At 50.2% G+C, this 20,772-nt stretch overlaps 7 protein-coding genes across 7 annotated transcripts; 6 read left to right on the top strand and 1 right to left on the bottom strand.

Annotated features, from left to right (window-relative positions):
* Positions 1 to 1,719: 1,719 nt before the first annotated feature.
* NCS57_00457600 (HIG1 domain-containing protein) lies at positions 1,720 to 2,464 on the top strand (the record flags this gene model as incomplete). The annotated part of the gene is made up of 2 exons (XM_053054532.1): positions 1,720 to 2,353; positions 2,403 to 2,464. 2 exons carry the CDS (start codon positions 1,720 to 1,722, stop codon positions 2,462 to 2,464), a joined length of 696 nt encoding a protein of 231 aa, XP_052916692.1.
* Positions 2,465 to 3,083: 619 nt separating this feature from the next.
* NCS57_00457700 (HET domain-containing protein) lies at positions 3,084 to 5,476 on the top strand (the record flags this gene model as incomplete). The annotated part of the gene is made up of 2 exons (XM_053054533.1): positions 3,084 to 5,279; positions 5,357 to 5,476. 2 exons carry the CDS (start codon positions 3,084 to 3,086, stop codon positions 5,474 to 5,476), a joined length of 2,316 nt encoding a protein of 771 aa, XP_052916693.1.
* Positions 5,477 to 6,542: 1,066 nt separating this feature from the next.
* On the top strand, positions 6,543 to 7,854 carry NCS57_00457800 (uncharacterized protein; the record flags this gene model as incomplete). Its single annotated transcript, XM_053054534.1, has 5 exons — positions 6,543 to 6,692; positions 6,745 to 6,849; positions 6,899 to 7,281; positions 7,341 to 7,405; positions 7,463 to 7,854. The coding sequence occupies 5 exons, from the start codon at positions 6,543 to 6,545 to the stop codon at positions 7,852 to 7,854; spliced, it is 1,095 nt and encodes a 364-aa protein (XP_052916694.1).
* A 903-nt stretch (positions 7,855 to 8,757) lies between these two features.
* NCS57_00457900 (CitMHS domain-containing protein) lies at positions 8,758 to 11,068 on the top strand (the record flags this gene model as incomplete). The annotated part of the gene is made up of 3 exons (XM_053054535.1): positions 8,758 to 8,833; positions 8,883 to 10,672; positions 10,721 to 11,068. The coding sequence occupies 3 exons, from the start codon at positions 8,758 to 8,760 to the stop codon at positions 11,066 to 11,068; spliced, it is 2,214 nt and encodes a 737-aa protein (XP_052916695.1).
* A 221-nt stretch (positions 11,069 to 11,289) lies between these two features.
* Positions 11,290 to 12,604, top strand: NCS57_00458000 (2EXR domain-containing protein; the record flags this gene model as incomplete). The annotated part of the gene is made up of 2 exons (XM_053054536.1): positions 11,290 to 11,890; positions 11,943 to 12,604. 2 exons carry the CDS (start codon positions 11,290 to 11,292, stop codon positions 12,602 to 12,604), a joined length of 1,263 nt encoding a protein of 420 aa, XP_052916696.1.
* Positions 12,605 to 12,852: 248 nt separating this feature from the next.
* NCS57_00458100 (uncharacterized protein) lies at positions 12,853 to 14,455 on the bottom strand (the record flags this gene model as incomplete). The annotated part of the gene is made up of 2 exons (XM_053054537.1): positions 12,853 to 13,842; positions 13,895 to 14,455. The coding sequence occupies 2 exons, from the start codon at positions 14,453 to 14,455 to the stop codon at positions 12,853 to 12,855; spliced, it is 1,551 nt and encodes a 516-aa protein (XP_052916697.1).
* A 1,837-nt stretch (positions 14,456 to 16,292) lies between these two features.
* Positions 16,293 to 20,385, top strand: NCS57_00458200 (Protein kinase domain-containing protein; the record flags this gene model as incomplete). Its single annotated transcript, XM_053054538.1, has 8 exons — positions 16,293 to 16,787; positions 16,845 to 17,255; positions 17,313 to 17,903; positions 18,095 to 18,234; positions 18,318 to 18,324; positions 18,448 to 18,790; positions 18,856 to 19,624; positions 19,677 to 20,385. 8 exons carry the CDS (start codon positions 16,293 to 16,295, stop codon positions 20,383 to 20,385), a joined length of 3,465 nt encoding a protein of 1,154 aa, XP_052916698.1.
* Between the last annotated feature and the right edge of the window lie 387 nt (positions 20,386 to 20,772).

Genomic DNA, 20,772 nt, shown 5'->3' on the forward strand with positions numbered 1-20,772 from the left:
ATGAACGACACACAAGTTGGGGACGCACAGATAGCCCATAGCGCCCTACTGCACACACAAACACACAAGTCTATTACGTCGGACAGGTCATGCCCAAAGGGCTCTGAAGCTAAAAATACATGCACCTCTCTAGTTCTTGCCTTGATCTCGCCAAGCCCTATTCCTGTATTCCACTCGTCCTTTACCCAAGCTTTGTTTCATCAATCGTCCCTTGCAAGGATTACCCCAGGCGAGCCTACCTAGCAAGCGAGGTTGGCCACAAAATTATGAGACGGCCACAAAAATGTGAGGTAGCCCCCTCACTTGGTGATATCCTTAAATTTATGCGATTACAACCTATTTTACATGCATTTCATGACATCAATTGGTAAAAAAACAGCGCTCTTATATCTATCTTCCTTATGCCGAGTAATGCGAATCTCAAGGCTGCGCGGGAAGTCGTGTAGTCACGTGCGCGCTATGCCCGTCTCGAATATTACGCCGGTGGCGTCTCTTGTCACTCGATGACTGCCTGTGGCTCAACCTGCGTTGCGTTGTCTGTCAATTAGCTTGTGTAGATATCCATGTACTATGAATGTCTTGATGGCACACCAAGTACTCCATGTCTACCTACGGAGCAAAAGTTTCAGCATTCGATGTTAATCCATCCACCTTAGCTGAGTTGCCTCGAACTTCATTGCTCGGGAGTCGCGATAAGCTTTTGTGTTATCGATAAGCACGATAACTAGCAGCCAATCAACCTCTGTCGAAGGTATAGGGTTGGAGCTTATTGCAGCAGTCATTTACTGAAGTACTCCATGACGGTGCCGTTGGTAGCAGAAATGGCTGATTACTAAAAGAACAATAACCCCCCAGAGATACAATGGAACTTGCAGGCGAACTGATTTGAACAATGGTTTTAGATCAATTCATTGTAAGCATCGGGACGAAAACAAGTCGCGAAGCTACTGAGCATGCATGAAGGACTGAGAGTGGCAACGTGACCAATCAAGTCAGTTAAGCACATCAGAAATGGCAATCACAAGCAATGAAAACTTTGACGAATAGACACGAGATGAATAAGCTTTAGAAAATTACCAATAAATCAGGCGACAAATTCGATCCCGCGGTTGCGGCCCTCTCCGCGGCGACAACCCTTGCCGCTCATGCCGCACCCACCTCCGATGCCGCAGATGCCGCCGCAAAGACGCCGCAATCGCCGCATCCCGAGCGCCGAAGGTAAAGAATTTTGCGGCATCGTTCGGTCAAGCCCGTGTATCAGTCATTTCGCAAACGGACGAGAGGAATGATGACGGTGGAGAGTAAGGGAGTGTTAAGAAGTAGAAATAAAAAATAAAATGGATTGAAATGTGCGCGTTGAATGACACATATAACACCGGTAGGAATACCTTCATCCCGCAACCACTCAGACTTCAAACACCCACCCTCACAACCATCGTACGATTTGGACGGTTGGAATAAGCTGCCAAACGCCTTAACTAGCCCGTGAACCGCGCCTTACGTACACTGTATACAACACGATTTTTTCCCGGTTCCAGTTTTCGCCTCTTCAGTCATCTCGCCTCATATTAAAACGTCTTGCCCTCTACCCGCGTTTTTCTCGACAATTCATCATTACACGCCAAGATACCCTACCACAACATCCACTTGACCAATTCCACACCTTTTCATTCCATCCTTTGTCTCCACTTCAAGCCATCTACACAACAAACCATCATCATGAAGATTCTCACCAAGGAAGAAGAGGAAGCCCACTACGCTGAGGTCCTCAAGGGCGGCGTCATTGGTGGTGTTTTTGGCGCGACACTCGGTCTCGCTGGTGTTTATTTCGGCTCCAAGCGCTACGCGACCGTTCGCGGTCTTACTCTTCCCTTCAAGTCTTTCCTTGTCACATCCACCAGCACATTCGGTGCCATCGTCAACGCTGAGCGATGGAGCATTGCCCACCAAAAGGCTCAAGACCCAAGATACAGCTACAGAGACGAGGCCTCCCGCGCTACGGATCTGATTCGACAAAACCAGAGTGCCTATGAGCGATTCATGGAGTACGGTCGGGAAAAGAGGTACACCATTGTTTTTGCATCATGGTTGGCTTCAATGGGCGTTGCATTCGCCATCGTTAGCCGATCGCCAATGAACACCGCAAACAAGGTTGTGCAAGCTCGTGTCTACGCGCAAGGCCTTACGCTTGCTGTGTTGATCATCTCGGCCATGTTTGAGATGAATGATCTCAAGGAAGGCAACAGCCGATTCCAGACCATCTGGGTTGTTGATCCCAATGATCCCGAGCATAAGAAGCTCATTGAGAAGAAGGTGCACAAGGAGGAGTACGAGGGCCAGGACCTCTGGAAGGGTAAGTTTTCTCTATATCATACCAAGAACAGACAACTGACCTTTTTTAGATATGGTTGCCGCTGAGGAAGCTCGATTGGCTGCCAAGAAGGCTGCTGAGCACGCTTCTTAAACACACCTGGTGCCATATCAACTCGCATGGTATATCGATTTACCAAGGCGTTCGGAATTCATTTGGATCGACTATTCTGGCTTTGAATCTTTTATGTAAACTACTGCATGGAAAAATGCTGTTTTTGTACAGGTGGCATAGACTAGGTATTGAGAAAAATCTACAACTATCAAATTCACAACATGAACCGGGCATGTGATGGACTAGGAAAAATTCTAGATGTTGTCTAGCGATGAGCTGTAAGAGCCTGAGGGTCCAAAGAGGCTGATCTTGCCCTCGATCGTGTACTAGACAGTAGGATAGTAGTATATTGGTTAACCGGGGACCGATCTGCAGGATCGACCCCAAAGACCCTCATTTCATTAATTATAACCTATTATGCAACTACACAAGCTTCATTCCATTGCTGCCTAACATAGCCATTATGCATAGCCTTCTTTGCTGAGGAGATAAAAATATCACTCGCCTCCTAATTCTCGATGAGAATGATTCCTCCCGCCCGAGTTGCTTATCGAACCCTTTTATCAGTTCCCATGTAACTATTGTATCTGCCACATTCTTTCTGGACATTGTAAAGCTTGAAAGACTTTTTCCGTCACTGAGTAACAACGGATGCGTGATGAAAGATTTCAGCGGTAACGAGATTACATACACTGACGTGTCCGGCGAAGCAGCTCAACGGAAGGCCTTGTCAAACTTATGCTCTGACTGCCGGGGTATACTCCAAAGGGTTTTGGACCTGAGAGATGGAGAACCCAAGTGGCCTGAAGGGAAGTTCGGTCGAGGCGACAGCGAGCAAGACGACTCCGATCAAAGCGACAAGGTAGCGATGAGAACTCTTCCCGATGTCAGCACCCTCGAAAACGGGGGAAAATTCGAAGATTCGCCAGTTTTCCTTGAGATGCCCGAGGACAATTCCATGCCGCACAAGTCAGTCCGCACAGAACTACGTGCATCCTCTCTGCAGGGCTGTCTCATGTGCACCTGGCTGCTTCAATCGTTGAACTCTCGATCAAGACTCTCTAACCGTGGCCTAGCTGAAGAGTGGCGGAAGCGCCCAGCTACGATAGAACTCGATCCATGGGAGAGCCACCTCAGCAACCGGTGCATCAACCATTACCGCCTGACCCTCAGATGCCCCGCGCCGCCTCCGTCTACTGAGCCTCTCCGGGTGGGCGAACTGATGACTTTCGATGTTCACGGGAAACTGGTCCGACCTTCGGCAGCGCCGCCACGGCCGTATGAGTCTCTGAGAGGCGATGAGCTCGCATCTCTTGTCATTGATGTAATGCCTTCGTCTCCTTTATCCCAGAGTCTATTGACTGCTCTGATGGACCTGGAGCAGGAAACACCCTCTTCGGCAACTTGGAACCTGTTTGGAATCTGGCTACGCACTTGTGAGGAGGACCATCCTGAATGTAGAGGAGACGCAGCCAACCGATCACAGCAAGCCCCGGCACGCCTCATCGACATTCAGTCCGCAGATCGGATACAACTCGTCGAAACGAGCATGCTTACAGGCGAGAAACAGACTCGTCGGTTCAAATATGCTACCCTTTCTCACTGCTGGGGCAATACTCACGAGCCGCAACTGAACAAAAGTACGGCAATGACTCTGAAGCAAGGAATTTCCCTCCAAGAACTTCCTAGACTATACTACGACGCCGTCATTCTCGCTCGTCATTTGCAGATTCCCTATATCTGGATTGACTCGCTGTGCATTATCCAGGACTCAGTCGATGACTGGCGTCGCGAGTCATCAAAGATGGGGTCCATCTACGAGGGCTCATATTTGTGCATTGCCGCGTCGGCAGCTACCAACAACAGTGCTGGCTTCCTCCACAAGCACAGCGCAGACTGGCCGCAACCCTTGGTCCACGGCAATCTCGTTATATCTGCGGACGTTGACATGGCAGAAACAAACATGAACATGTCACAGCCAAAATGGTGCAACAGAATGCGCACGCTCTCCGAATGGGCTGTGGATATGGCGCCTTTGAACCAGCGCGCATGGGTCCTTCAAGAGCGTCTATTCGCTCCGCGGATCCTCCACTGCACTGCCGATGAGTTCGTCTGGGAGTGTCGGAGAGGGATGAGGTCGGAAAGCCACCCCGTGTTGACCTGTGGGGGGAGTATGGTGAAAGATGTGTGGAGGGATATTCACCAGGCTCCTCCAGACTTGAGGCAACCTTCACCCCTTTTGGATCGCAGGCTACCGTGTCTTGACAGATGGAGCCAAGTTGTCGGTTTCTTCACTTCACTCGGCATAACCTTCCCGCAAGATCGACTACCCGCCGTGTCTGCTGTTGCAAAGCAATTGCAACCAGTGCTGGGAAACTACGCAGCAGGCTTATGGGAGAACTTCATGCCTAGTCAGCTCCTTTGGCGCCATGCCTGTATCATCGAGTGTAAAAAAAAGCACAGCTTTCGGCAGAACCATAGCCCATCCTGGTCATGGTCGTCACTAGACTGCAAGGCAGTACTGCCGAAATATATGGACGAGAAGATTGACAACTTCCCCTGTGCTGAGAGTCGACCTTTCGACAAACCGGTAGATCTCGACGCGGCCACGCATGTCAAGATCCTGAAGGTCAATGTCAACCTCAGCGGACACGACGTGACTGGGGCAGTTGAAGGTGGGCGCATTGATCTCACCGGGCCACTATTCCCCATGTACAGAAGTGCAGCATTTGGTTATTCACCGGGTATGGAGGCCCCGCCTAAGCCTGACGGGAATTGGAGAATCAAGTGGGACTGGGATGATATTAGCAAGCATGAATTTGAGCGAGATGCATCTTTGCTTAAAGACGAGATCGTGGATTCAAGCATACCGTTGTCTGGTACGACTCCAAGAGACATCAGAACGCAGCTGCTGATAACTTCTCTAGCTAGGCCGCCACCCGCGGCGAGTTGGGAGAACTACCTCCGCAACCATCAAAGGCTACTGGCACTCCACTCGCCGGAATTGACCAACATGTGCTGCTTGCCAGTTCTTTCAACGAGCACGTCTAACTGGGGCGGAAGAAATGGGTTCGTCTGTGGCCTCATTCTCGAGTTTGCAGGTACTGTCGGTGTTTATCGACGAGTTGGCTACTTTAAATGCTCTAGAGAAACGTTCGACAAGCATACCAAAAGGAAGCCTGACGCGACGGCACCACTGACAAATCAATGGCCCTCAAGACTAAACTACAGCCCGGGGGAAGGATTTACAATAGCTATTGTATAGACGTGTCGCATATCACCGCTAGGTTCGTGCGGCTGGATATGAGACGCGGCTCATACTTTGGGTTCTTGGGTTACGGTGTTTTACGGTATTGGGTTTTGATGCCGTCATGTATTAATAACTGTGTCTTTTGCTGTTGTGGCTGATGGCTTCTTGTCATCATTGCTGGGCCATCAACGAATTTGTTGAAGCCTTCTACGCAAGGCTCAATGTTGTATGACATGTCGTCGCACAAGGAACGTGCGACGTGGACAACCGTGTCTACTTCGAAACGAGGTCCCGACGAATCAGTGCAGCGGTAGGTATCAGTGCCGATATGTGGTTGCTCTTCGCGAGCCGTTGGAAGCAGCGCCTAGCTTTCATGCTTGATGGTTCGGATCAGCCCACACCAGGCGGATGAGACACCGGTGGGATGACAAAGCAAAAGTTTGACAGCCACGGCTGGCTTAACTGGGACCGGAGGTGGACCACGGTAGGCTAGATCCCCGTTGTGGCCCTGAGAGCCACGAGGTACCAAGACACCCGCCCCTCCATCGTCCCACGCGGAATGGGCTGGAAGTTGTGCGGAAATTAACAGAGACGCTTTGGTGCCAGGTGCATGATGCTCTTAGCTCAGCGCTTAGACCTCCTGGAGGCGCTTTAAAGTTTGATCGCTACTAAGCGAATCCTCAGCCGTGGGAAGTCGTGGCGAAAGCCATCCCGTGTCCGTCGCCAACTCGAGTCATTCCAGTGGAGACATTATGAGTGAAGTCTGCCCGGCCTGGGATCGTATTTAGGTGCACTTCATGCTCATCGATTCGGCTCTTGTGAAATGAAATTGCATTGACATACATGGTTGCATCTTGCTAAAGAGTCATGACTATTGAAAATCGCGGGCCACAGCTCACGGCAGTCTGTGCAACTTTCATCACCACGACTATCATTGCTGTTGCGTTGAGATGCTATGTGAGGCTACGGATCGTCCGGAACTTCGGGCTCGACGATTGGGCCATGGTCGGAGCTCTTGTAAGTATTTCTTTCTGCTGTCTTTAGATCCTTCTAATCTTTTATTCGCCAGGTCTCGTTTCTTATTCTAATTGTATTCACCCTTCTCGGCGTCCGCTACGGCACCGGGCGTCACTACTGGGATCTTGAAGACAGCGATGTCGTGTTGGCAATGAAAGTAAGACAACTCCAGTATGCAGTAACGACTGGGGATTGACAGGATTCAGTTTTGGTGGCACTGCTATCTGTGGTACTGCATCACCATGATTACCTGCAAAATCTCGATTGGCCTCTTTCTTCTCCGAATTGCCGTTCGCCGGGTTGATATCTACATCATCTATAGCGCCATGACAGTCACAGTCTTGACTTGTGTCGCATTCTTCTTCATCACACTATTCCAGTGCAACCCCATCTCCTTCTTTTGGACTCGACAACCACCCGGCTCCTGCATCGACGTGGACATAATCATCACGATTACCTATATATACAGCTCGTTCACCGTCCTCTGCGACTTCACGTTTGCATTGCTGCCAATCGCCATGATCTTGAAGTTGAACATGAACAGGCGAAGCAAGATTGCCCTCATTCCCATTATGCTCATGGCATGCGTGTGCGTACTCTCTTCCCCTACTTGGAGCCTGGTGACATCGCTAACTCGCCTCTTCATAGCGCGAGCGCCGCCGTCGTTGTTCGTTTCGGCTATGTTAAGGACTTCAAGAATCCGGACTTTCTTTGTACGTACTCAAATTACAATAGCGCGTCGAGGAACCACTTAGCTAACATGACTCTAGATGCGACACTGGACATTGCAATTTGGTCGACGGTTGAAGGAGGACTCGGCATCACAGCGGGAAGTCTGGCTACGCTCCGTCCCCTTTTCCGCATTATCGGCCCCAAGTTTGGGCTCTCGACGAGAGGACCCTCGATTCTACAGGACTCGGATCGACATGAACCAAGAGGGTTTATGGGAGACTCAGAAGGCAGCAGAGGCAGAAAGAAAGACGGCGACCTCTTCAGCTTGACAGCTTTCAAGGGAAGGAATGAGTTGGGCAAAGCCATGGTGTGCGAGACTGGCAACGAAGGGGCCCAAGACAGATCAATGGGGAAATATAATTCCTCACGGGTCAAGCAGGAGAAGACTCAATCGAATGAGAGTGAGGAAGAGCTCGTGGTAATTAATTAACGGGGGAGATTTGTAGTTGGTGTACGTATTTACAATTGATCAGGGATGTAATGGTAATGTCTCAGTAAATCACCCTGCTGAGCCTGTATTCATCAAGGTTGGCCAACCGAGGCCCAGTCTTGGAGATGCGACTTTTCTAATAATGGACTACTTTTGCGCCGGCATGTTCCGGCAGCCCCCCTAACCCACGTTGTGTGGCCGCCGAAGGCTCGGTTCCGGGCTTGCTCATCCATGCCTGGAGCCGTGCTTGTCAGGCGATTTATGCCTCACGTCAGGTGCTCTCGGACCTGACGCTAGCCCGTGCAGGTTCCGCCCAGATCGATCGCATCTTCGCTAAAGAGGTCGGTTACAGAAGTTTTGTCCTAGCCTATAAGCCACAAACAGGTTATTTAAGCCAAGCGACATCGGCACTTGTGACGGGAGTCTTTCTTTAAGCCCCTGACTTCAAAGGATACGCCTCCCTCACTAGGCGCCACTGGTTTCCCCTCAGTGCTCTAGTAACCCTCCCTGTAACTTTAGGAAGCGTCTGAGACAAATGGAACTGACAACCGCCAACATTTCCAAGCTTACACTGGTTGTGGCATGACCGGCGTCAGTGGTTTGAGAAAAAAAAAATGGCACACTTCGCAAGTACTCTGCCTTTGTAATCCGCAGAACTATATCATAAAAGGAGTGATTATAAATCTAAGATAATATATAGACTTTAGAGTATAGTTTATTTATTTTCCTCCAAGTTACGTCTCTATAGCCCGGCAAAGGTCTCATTGCTAACCTACAGTATGCTGGTTTTTTCTTGGTCTGGGTGCGGCGGAACCCGACAGACCCACATACAATTAGAACGCAAAAGCCTATTTCCACCTGACCGACTCGGGGGAATAGACGCGTATTCCCTCAAAGTGAAGCATGTCTGCCCTGGTTGATACAAGCGCCATCGGGCAATGGCGGTCTATTGTGACTCTGATCGCTTTTGTCATCGCTAGTAGGTATACCCTCAGAGTCTGGGTACCGCTTACTGACGCGCAGTCTAGATATCATCGTCTTGTTCCCATTCAACGTGCCTCTTTACGTGCCGAAGCTTGTCGTCAAGTTGTTCCTTGGGTCGCTTGTTAAGCTGCGGATAATTCCCTCAAGGCTTCGCTACGAGATCCTCGACAAGACAAATCATATAGACGAACCCAACAATGAGTCCGAAAGTACTAAAAGGAAAAGAATCTCAAAGCACTTTATGCGCTTTGGCTTCCCTTTCAATTTCATCACTGCTCCATTGATCGCAGACCTTTTTCTGCTCGCTATCTCAGCGATAGGCCGCCAAGAAGTTCGTGATGGTACCATTGGCGCCGACAACATCGAGCCTTTTGATATCATGGTATTCTTCATTACTTTGGCCTACATCGCAATTTCTATCGACGCCTCCGGTCTCATTAGATGGCTCGCTTTCAAGGTGCTGCAATGGGGCGGCAAGGTTGGCCACAAGCTCTTCTTCTACCTCTACGCCTTCTTCTTCGTCCTTGGTAGTTTCGTCGGCAACGACCCCATCATCTTGTCGGGGACGTCGTTTCTCGCCTACATGACGCGCGCGTCTGAGAACATCCAAAATCCTAGAGCGTGGATCTATACCCAGTTCGCCGTCGCCAATATCGCGTCCGCTATTCTTGTCTCTTCGAACCCGACCAATCTGGTTCTTGCTGGAGCCTTTGAGATCAAGTTTATCGAATACACTGCCAACATGATCGTTCCGGTCGTCGTCACGGGTGTGGTTTTGTTTCCGTTCCTCTTATACGTTGTCTTTGCGGATGAGTCCCTTATCCCATCCTCGATCAAGATGCACGCACTGCCCACCGGGGCCGACACCAGAGACCCTGTCAACCCTAATATTCCGTATGTCCGTCGTCAGGCAGAGGAACAAGAGGACTCAGGAGAAGGAGGCCAAGCCGTTCTTTCTCTTGAAGAGATTATGAATCCCTTCTTGGATAAGAAGGGCGCAACGTTTGGTGCTGTCGTCATGGCAGCCACCCTCATTACTCTTCTCGCTATCAATGCCGCCAGTGCCAAGGGCACCAAACACCATGTCTATTGGGTCACTTTGCCCGCCGCGTTTGTCATGTTCTGCTGGGATGTTGCCTTTGGGTGGCTTCACCGCGAAGAGACGCGCAAAACGGCTGCTCAATATCGGGAGATGGTTGAACGTGCGCAGGAGGAGAGAAGAATGGAAGCAGCTGGAGCTAGTCGGCAGTCCACGATCAACGCTCCTACAGCTAGCAGTAATCCCTTCAGGGGCACTGAGATAGCTGAGGCCATTACTCTTGCGGACTTGACGGCTGAGAATACTCCGGATCCACCAGGCCCGATTCCCAAGGTGCTTCTATCCGGAACAGGTAGCAACAGTCCCGTCACAATATCAGGGTCTCCCAAGTCGCCAATTCACGCGAGTAACCCTAATTCCAAAAGTCCTTCACCCGGTGAACCCAGCCATCTCGGATCTGAGCCCTTGTCGCAACTACCCGGTCCCATGCAACTGGTTCACGATGAATCCTGGCAGATCGGTTCACAGCAAGAAGAGGAGCGGCCCACCTTGTTGTCATACTCTTCTGCCGCGCACGAGTGGCTTCAAGAAACATTCCCTACTGTCATGGCAGTCATGTCACATCTACCGTTTGCTCTGGTTCCCTTTGCCTTTGCCATGTTTGTTCTCGTGCAAGCCTTGGTCAGCACGGGGTGGGTAGAACTTTTCTCAGTAGGTTGGTATCACTGGTCAAACAAAACCGGCACGGTTGGCAGTATTGGAGGAATGGGGTTCATATCTGTGATCCTATGCAATGTAAGCTCCTGGTAGACGATGGATTGGGCTGTTGACTGACCCAAATAGTTTTCGGGAACCAACATCGGCACCACCATTCTCTTATCCCGCATCATCCAAGCATGGCAGAAGATCCATGAGCGAAATGGCACCGCCATCAGTGATAGAACCTTCTGGGCCACCGTTTACAGCATGGCTCTTGGCGTGAACTACGGCGCATTCAGCACAGCCTTTAGCGCATCCCTGGCTGGTCTTCTCTGGCGGGACATCCTCGCTCGGAAGCACATCCATGTTAAGAGCCGTGAGTTTGCTCGCGTTAACTTTCCCATCATCGCAATTTCCATGACTGTGGGATGTCTTGTCCTTGTTGGGGAAATTTACATCACGAGGGACAGTTCCCCATACGACCCAGGATAAGAATTACACTTTGGTTTGAAGCTAGATTACAATGAAGCGAAGTCTTTTTCCGGCATTGACACTATCTTGAATTCAGTTTGACGACGTCGCCAACTTATTAACGACGTCTTCTTTTCGGAATTGGCGACGTCTCTTGTCCAGACAGGTCGTGCGTCCTATAAAATGGCCCTTTCCCACCCAAACCTGCACACTTCTTCACAAGACAGCCTATCGATGCTAGCATGCCTCTCGTTGTAAGCAGCAACCTGGGAATCCTCAACCCTGCGTCGGGTTCCAGGTCGACCGACACCTTTCGACATTTCAATCAGCTCCCTCCTGAGGTTCGCCAGATCATTTGGGAGCTTGAACTCAAACATGAGCGTCTCCTGCATGTCGAGACTCATTTCCTCGAGACTTCGCCGGATGACCCTGGCATTGAGAGCGCCGAATGCCTTGGGAGGGCATACAAAATCATCTTGACTGAGTTCCGGCCGATAAGCAAACTTGCCCGTGTCAATTCCGAATCCCGGGCCGTCGCATCTCGCTTCTACAGGGTTCAACTGCCTTGTGTGTATCGCTGGAAGGGCAAGGAGGATGCAAATGGCATCTTTTACTTTAATCCAGAGCTGGATACTTTGGAAATCCGAGGGAAAGCCTTTTCCAATTTTGCGCAGGCTCTTTGGGTTCATGATGCTCGGCATGTTGGCCTTGTGAATCTTGCCTTGAACTGGGAGCACTCCATCGTCAGGTCAAGGGTTGATGCTTCTCTTCTTCCACAAGTACTATCGCGGCTCAAGTGCGTTGTATTCTTATACCGTAGTGGACTTGAGCGTATGTTCTTAGGTGAGCGAGCATATGTGTCTATTTAAACGGTGAACCTAACGGGCGATGTCAGGGGAACCAAGGGCCACTGACCCCATGGATAAGGCTGAGGTTTATCGTTCTCGCCCCATCATGCCAGCTACCCCTAAGTTTGATCGTCTACCATGCGATCCAAGGTCACATATCAAAGCCTCTCTCAAGAAGATATATCTGGATTACTTTGAGCCGCGAAAGTTAATCCATGGCTGGTTTAGACTGATGCTAAAGTGCAAGGTACAGCACAATCACGAAGTTGACTACCGCTTTCTGGTGGCCTTTGGAGGCCGCCTTTACCATCCCTCCGACGTGAAAAACAAGGTTGGCGTCGACAGAGGATGGATAGGGCGGGCTTGGAGACCACAGGGATATGAACTCAACCCAGAAATAACCAACAGAGACGCCGCTATCAATTGGGTTCAAAGAAAAGACGAGGCATGGAGAGAAACAGTGCGAAAGATCCGTGAGGAAGAGGAAGAAGAGGAAGAAGAGTCCATTGGGGGCAATTTTCAAGAGCTTGAGCTGCCGCTTCGGCCAGCCATAGGGTTCTGGCTTTTTCCAATCGAGGCCCTTGGCCCTTTGCCTGACATTGCCAAGAGAATCCCTTCGCGTAGGGTTCCAGTGCCAGGTTGGAAATCACACCGGAAGATCGATCTGTCAGGGTACAAGCCCCAGCTTTGTCTGTCATATCTCCCGTGATATTTAGAGGGTTCAAAGCGCCTTGCCAGGCATTGCTTGTGTTGGGGGAGAATGGAGCACGTCAAACGTGTTGGAATGGAGAAGCGGCGATTTTTGAAGACTTGATCAAGAAGCGCTGGGCAATATGCTGCAGGGATACAACAGCCTCCCAGCGACCACCATCTCGCTTGATCTTAGAGGTTTCTCGGTATCATTTTTGGTCCAAAGGAAAGAAGAAGACAAAGTCTTTGCATCGCTCTCAGATCTATTTACTGATAGGTGACGCCTGGTGTCTTTGGCGCTTCTTGTCTGAAGATCGCTGGAACATCTGGAGGGGCATCAACGTCGTTGACCCATGGGGTCTGTCCCGCCTTGCATTTTTGGACGAGCTCGTGCAACACTTTGGCAATCTCGGCAGCTTCGAGACGACTCTGTGGATTGATCAAGAGTAGTCTTGAATCAACAAGATTGATGAGCTCCTCCAACGCGGTGCCTGTAACCCGCGCATCCTCATGAAGCAGCTTGATGACCTCGTCGACCTTCGGATGTCTTTCCATCTTCTCCCACCACTCTGTCTTTCGACCTTCAGAGGCGGGACCGGGATTCTTGGAACGATAGAAGCTATGCCACAGTGAATCCCGTGACGAGTGGAAACCGTCAAGTGCGCGCTGATCGTAGAGTAGCCAGATTACGAATTCCAAGATGACGCACCCCAACGACCAGCAGTCGTACTTGCGCGATCTCGGTGCATTGATCGGACCACTGGCTTCTGGGCCTTCATAAGCTCGGGTCGACGCAGTTGTGACTGTCTCCTTCTGGCGTTGATCTGTTGCCTTTTTGTGCACTCTGGATACCCCCAGGTCGGCGATCTTGAGGGTACCCCCATCGTTCTCGAAATGAAGTATGTTGGATGGCTTGAGGTCTCCGTGACGGCAGTTCACGGCGTGGAGGTCTCTCAAGCCGGATGCGAGCCCAGCCAACTGTGTGATGGACCAGACAAAAATTGGTAGTTCTCGGCCATGCTTGTCTTTCCAGAATTGGTTGAGATCTCCGTGTTCAGCCCATGGGAAGATGATGCAATGAATTCCTTCACAAGTAGCCAGATGTTTGATGAGGTGGTTATTTTCGATGTGCTTGATCTTGTCCAGATTTCCTTTCTCTTGTTGGTAAGTCTCATCACTCTGAGATTTGGGGGCCCGAGGGAAATGTTTTTCAGGGAAATGTTTGACCGCAACGCGGCGTGGCTTCACTCCCTCCTCCTTGGAGCTGATGTTAGCGAGCGTCAAGTAACCCAATGACATGAACACCTACCTGTGAGAGAATCTCAGCAGAGAATACCCGACTGAATTCTGTGTTTCCCCTGTTCTCACAGTTGGACAACTCGAGTGCGCATTTATCATCCATCTTGATATCAATGGAATAGCCCTCTTTGAGGTTCAAGATGGACGCCAGGACTATCCACTGCTTTTCTTGGAATAAAGTTATGACAGCTTCTTCCCAGTCTGGGAACATGACAGGCTTTCCGTGGCGGGTTTGCAAAGCAGGCTTTTTGGCGAGGGGGAGGTCATCATCTGTGAGGGAATTCGTAATGAGAGCCTTAAGAGACCTCTCATTGAGTTGGCCAATGATGGCGAGCACAGCAATCAGCTTTTTGGCCTGTAGGAGTTTGGACTCGACGCCACGGTTGAAGAACAGCAAGCGCAGCCAGCTCCAGGTCGACCGAAGGTCAGACTTGACTCTGGGCAGCGTTACGATCTCTAGGAGCGTCTGCTCGGGGATGTAGTAATTGTCCGTGACGATGCACTTGCGCGTTGCGTCCTTGAGATCCTGGAACAAGGAGAGATGAGTTTGTGCCGAGACTGGCATATTCATGATTTGATTTGATAAAGATAATTGTATGTGTGTGTGGAGGAAATTGAACAGCTCGGGAATCAATAGCAATAAACAGGATTGGCTCCGAGTTGTGATGAGGCCAGACTTTGCCGAGCTGCATGCGAGTGGAATGATATTGAAGTGTTTGTGCAGGATGGCAGTGGAAGATTAACACGCAAGCACAGTTTCATCCACGGCAAATACTGTCCCCTGGAAGCCTGGGGGGCCTCAAATGACAGGAAGGCAGCCTTATTTTCAACTCAAGATGGTGGTGTGATGACAGGCAGCTGTGCCAAGTCTTGGCCGGTGAGGCATATTTGCAGATATGCGCGAACCAGGCCTCCCCAGATGCGGCCTTGTCAGATTTGAGGCCCCCCAATGGCTCAAAATTGGGCCGCTTTTTCAATGTCAGCTTCTGGATGGGGATGCTCAGTAGACGTGTCGAACCCATCGAGGTATAATCTCAAGGCTGAACGATCCACTGATCTAGATCTTGTAATTCCTGTCAGGCACCTGGTCATTGTGCTAGTGGATACAAATATGCCGAACTCGTGGGGCGCTCTGCGAGCACTTACGCGTACCTACAGTAGACTAGAATCCAGGAACCGGGTCGCTGGCCAAGTTCACTGATTGCTGTGCGTCATGTCTCAAACGGGTGCGGCTTGCTGAGTACCCATCCGTAAATCATCAATCCAACATGCCAAGATAGATTGGGAATGTTGCAGTCTACGTCACCCTTCAAGCCACCGAATAAGACAGGCAGAAAGGGCAACTTGATAACTTTCTAGGCTGAACGGGGACAAGAGCAGAGTGGAAGCTGTAAGCGAGACCCGAGGCTGCACTTTGGAGCTGAGCTGTTTCTTATCAGGGTGTGAGTGGATGGAATCAGACCATATCTGTCACGAGCGTTGCGATATGCAAGCCACAAGGAGTTGAGGGTGGTGATGTTGCTTACAACGGCTGAATTCGTCGTTCTGCCGACGTCATTGGACCTTGCCACACCCTCCAATGTGATTCAACCCAAAAACTCGCAGGAGACGAGCAAATGCCAACCCAAGCGCACCCTCCATGACGACCTTTTGGGTGGCAGATTTCGCCCTGTTTACTAGTAAATGCCACGAACAAATCCCAAAATGGGCATCCAACACACCTCATGCCTTGACCGGCCATGCCCGGCATCATACATGAGAAAACGAGGCACCATGACAGAGGGCATAGCCTGCTTCCCGAATGAGAATCAATGGGGTATAATGAAAAAAAAAAAAAAGGAAAATGTAAATCTTTACGCTTCTTAGGATAAGTTCGTTTCATTTCACTAGATTTTATATCATTTGTTCGATGATAGGGATATCATCATCTTTACCCTTTTTACGGATTGCTGCATGCCGATCTTTGTCGCTTTTCTTGCGCATGCAGCCCTCTTGAAAATACTGCAGGTCGGTAAACCCATTGAAGGTTCGGATTGGGCGTTTCAATAAGAATGCGTATTGCCTCCCTGCGAGATGAGGTGTCAATGCCACCTGCACCTAGGTACTTCGGCTCGGTCATGGCTCGCATGCTGAGGCTCTTCTCCTGGTGCTGCATCGCACCGAGAAAGAAAGGGGAGGCCTCCACGACTGCTGAGCCCTGCGCAGCAAGAAGTGATAGTCTTTCCTCTGGCAAAGAGAAAACTCAACATTGTGAAGAATCCATTTCCCCTCCGTCACCAACTTCATCCTTTTCATCCACTGCTGTAGCGAGCACATCATCGCGCATACATCGCTTTACTTCATTCAAGTGCCTAAAGATGAACAGTGAAGATGAAATGGATACAGCTTACGAACGAATATTTCAAAGAATGGTGAAAAAAGATGACCACACCGAGTGCTTCTTTCCCGAGTCAGGTTGGGACAAGCTACTGCAACGGGATGATGTCGAGGCCATCCTGAAGACACGCGGAAGGGACCCTGTCTCGCCGGAACTGCTCCAATTCATCCTCGAAAGGGCTCTCAAGATTTTTTCCATTCTACTTATCATTAGAAAGCCAGAGCTCATCACCACATTCTACAAGAACGGTTTTGGACAGGACAAGCTTCCGGTCGACCTCAGCTCCGATCAAAAAATGCTTGAGCAGGATGGCTGGAAGAGCTACGTTATCGATTCTTTCTGTGAAAAGCAATGGTTGTTTACGTCACCGACATTCACCAGTGGGCAATTCAGATACGACTTTGTCAAGTTCTATCGCCTGCCCTTCACGACAGCCGGGAAACGAGCAAACCAAGGGGCCTCGCACTACAGCACTGTCGAGGAGAGGAGCATTCACGCCGACCATATCGAGCTCTGGGCCGGTCAGGTATGTACTTGGAATTCTCATCGTGAGATAATAGCTTGACTGATGGACAATGAAAAGCCGTCCAGGGATGACGACGGGAACATACGCGTCGCGGTTAAAACGCTTCTCAGCTTAGACGAGAAACCAGCAGACCAAGAAGCCAGGATCCTTGAGATGATGAGAGAACTCCAGACCGACCACTTGATCAAAGCAGTCGCCTACTATCGTTGCGACGGCAAACACCACTTCATGTTTCCTTGGGCGGAGCACGGCAATCTCTGGGAATTCTGGACCAGGCAAAAAGGCCCACGAGCTCTAGAGAAGCCCTACCTCGTCTGGATTTTCAAGCAGCTCACAGGACTGGCGGCGGCCATTGAGAAGTTACACAACCAAACCGAGTCGAAGAACTGCCGCCACGGAGATCTGAAGCCCGAAAACATTCTGTGCTTTCGACAAGGCGACGGCAAGGGCAACGGTCCAACTCCTGCGGTAAGAATGGTGATTACTGATGTCGGATTAGCCAAGGATCACGTAGTACGGACGCAGCTGCGGGAAAGCACAAACACCAAGGTGTCGACTAAGCGGTATGCAGGCCCGGAGATGGACGTTGCCTCCGACGCACCACTGTCGAGGCGATTCGACATTTGGAGCATGGGTTGCATTCTACTCGAGTTTTTGATCTGGATCCTCTACGGCGGAGACGAGCTGATAAAATGCACTAAAGCTGCCAGCTCAACCTTTTACAGGGTAGTCAAAGACGAGAGTGGTCAAGTCAAGTCTGTTGAGGTCGATCGCAGAGTTCAAGGCTGGGTGTCATACATCCGCAAGGACTGGAGATGTCCTAGGGGGACTGCCCTTGAACTACTTTTGCATCTTGTCACCGAAAAGCTCTTGGTTGTCAATGTCCAGGAGCCCCCCGATCCGCCCTCTTCTATTACTACGGGACAAGTTCAGGCTCGAATTTATGCCCCCGAGATGAGACGGGAGTTGGAGAAGATTCTGACACAACTGGAAGCTGATGAGATCAATGCCGTAGGAGACAGGCCATCAAGCAACTCATCGGCTCCCCTTGGACCGTCTTACGCCATTCCAACCACAAAGGGCGGCCACCTTGCCCCTGCCACTCCCAGTACACGGGTAAGAGAGCTCCTTTCCCACGACGGCAAGATCAGACGCTAAGAGCTTCAACAGAATGTGCGTGCTAGGCAGCAACATACTTCATAAGATTGCTGATAGCTAACCTGAGGTTTTGAACTGAAAAGGAAGTGAGCTGATCCCCCTCAAGAATTTCGTTGGGTTGACTAGACTGGGACTAACTACTTCTTCAGTATGTGAGCAACGGCGGCATCAATAGGACCACCACAGCACGACAGGCTAACGCACGGCTCAACCATTCAGACAGTATGTTGATTTACAGCGCCTATGCTCATATTAGATATCATTATGCTTACATTTCCTTCTTTAGTTCGTGAGTCCCTCCATGTGGCCCAATCATTATCGTCATCACCATCACAGTCACTCTGGTACCTGAACATTGCTAATCGCTTTTAGACCGTACGTATGAGCTCAACTCTTGATGTTCTGATTAATTTCAATTCACGATACTAAGCCCAATACTTGTGTAGCCGGTTTGTGACCTAACAAGCCCTGTCGTCTATCCGATCTGGCTAATTCGCCCTAGCTCACCGACAGATGGATATACACACCCGACGACACCTTTGCGACTGTCTTCTTCAATGATTTCGAGCTTTCTACAGTCCATAAATCTACAAAAAATCCCCATCTTTGCCGACGGTGTCGCAGTCTTCCACTTTGGTCCATCCAATGCCACTTCACGGATTCTCAATCCGGCCTCGCTACCAACGCCCGGGAGGATAACTGCGAACTCTGCAGTCTTCTTTCTTGGCATATTCGGGAAGGATTGTATTCTTGGAGAGATCCCATTCATTTTGTTCGCGTGGGATCGTATCTCACAGTCGAGGATGGCGAAGGACAGCCTGTGCTCAATCTCTGCACACTACCAGGTTTGTAGTCCTCTTAACTGATTAGCTTTACCTACGTGGACTTGTCGAATGCTTACTCAAGGCAGGATCCGGGGTAAAGCCTTTACAGAATGTTCAAACCGGATTCTCAACGCTTCCAGACGCTGGCAGCGAAGCTCACTTCAAAGTTTTGAGGGAGTGGATTCACAGTTGCGACAGTACCCACCACTGCTTGCCCAAGCAACTTGATTTCACACCATCACGGCTTGTTCACATCAGTCGCCCGGGCTCTGATGTTGTTCGACTGGTGGAAAGAGATGACGGACTGAACCAACCAGTCAAATATGCGGCCTTGTCCCATCGCTGGGGCACTGACCATCGCGAACGTTTTTGCACCACAACAGCCAACATCCAGGAGCTGAAGGATGGGTTCAGGACATCCAATCTCCCCAAAACGTTTCTTGATGCCATTTCTGTGACGCACGGTCTCAGGCTAGAATACCTCTGGATCGACTCCATCTGCATCGTCCAGGATGACGTTGAAGACTGGAACATTGAGTCCAAGCTCATGGAGCAGGTCTTTAGCTCAGCATACTGTACCCTCGCTGCAAGTTGTGCCTCTGGGACAAATGACGGGTTTCTCAAGGCGCGGCCTGAGAGACGATGCATCCCTATGACCTTCGGGGACGCCACTTACTACGCGTGCGAGAACATTGACGACTTCGGCACTCATGTTGATCAAAGCGAGCTCAACCAGAGAGGCTGGGTTATGCAGGAGCGAGCTTTGTCACGACGGACCATCTACTTTGTGGAGAATCAGTCGTATTGGGAATGTGGTGGCGGTGTGCGATGCGAGACAATGACCAAGATGAACAAGTATGCACTCGAATCACAGTCACTCTGTCCAATTGCTGACCCAAGGCCACAGTCGCAAAGCCTCATTCCTCGGTGATGCCAACTTCCCCCACTCAGCCGAGAAGTACGTCAAGGGGTTGAAAATTGAGTTCTTCCAGGATCTCTATGTTCGCTACTCCAAGCTGGCACTCTCCTTTGCCTTTGATCGGCCAATCGCCATCAGGGGACTCGAGAATAGGCTTCTCAGCACTTTCAACACCACTGGAGGATACGGAGTATTGGACCGCTACTTTCATCGGTCCTTGCTCTGGAAACGTGGTGGAGAGACATTGCGCCGTATTCCAAACACGCGTGGTGAGCCTGTTCCTTCTTGGTCGTGGATGGCATACGACGGGGCCATTGACTACGTGTCTGCTCCTGGTGGAAAAGTTTCGTGGTTCAGCAACATCAAGTCTCCTTTTTCTCGAACGCCAAGTGAGTCGAGCCATTATGAAGATGAAACTCTTGCCCTAGAGGCACCAGTTCGGAGAATCATCAACGACCCTCCTGATGAGTCCATCTTCTTTGACGAGCCAGCTCGAGGCTTGACACAGCCTATGGAGTGTATTGTACTTGGTAGCGGCAACAAAAGCCCTTTGGCAGACTTTCAGAGACATTGGGTCATTTTGGTTCATTGCAAGTCCGGATCTGGTGGTGGAGTGTATGAGAGGGTTGGGGTTGCTGTCCTTGAAGGACGCCATGTTGATTTTCAAGGCAAGGCAAGAGAGAGTAGAATTCAGTGATAGGTCAGATAGCTTTTCTTTAGTCTCATTCAATGATTTCATGGGTAAGAGGGAAGGCGGTTTCATAGCTTGTGTAACTAGGCAATACCGATTTTGAGCTTGGAACGCTTGGTGAACTGTTCCCTATGCTACTGTACTTGGGGTGGGACGCTCTGAACGGATTCAAGAGAGTGTCGGCCCGAAAAAAGAAAGAAATAAAAAACGGGATGAAGTTCTTGCGGAACACAGTAGAATGCCAAAGGCAAAATTAAAAGAAACCTTTCAACAGATGCCGAGGCAGTTAGGTCATTTATGCTGCTCACCAGTTCTCAACAGTACCGACAAACAAAACTCAATGCCGCAAAACTCCGATAAAGGTCACGCAGTCGTTTTGTTACCGTAGAAACC

The sequence above is a fragment of the Fusarium keratoplasticum genome, chromosome 3 (genome assembly GCF_025433545.1).
Source record: "Fusarium keratoplasticum isolate Fu6.1 chromosome 3, whole genome shotgun sequence".
Taxonomy (NCBI): Eukaryota; Fungi; Ascomycota; class Sordariomycetes; order Hypocreales; family Nectriaceae; genus Fusarium; species Fusarium keratoplasticum.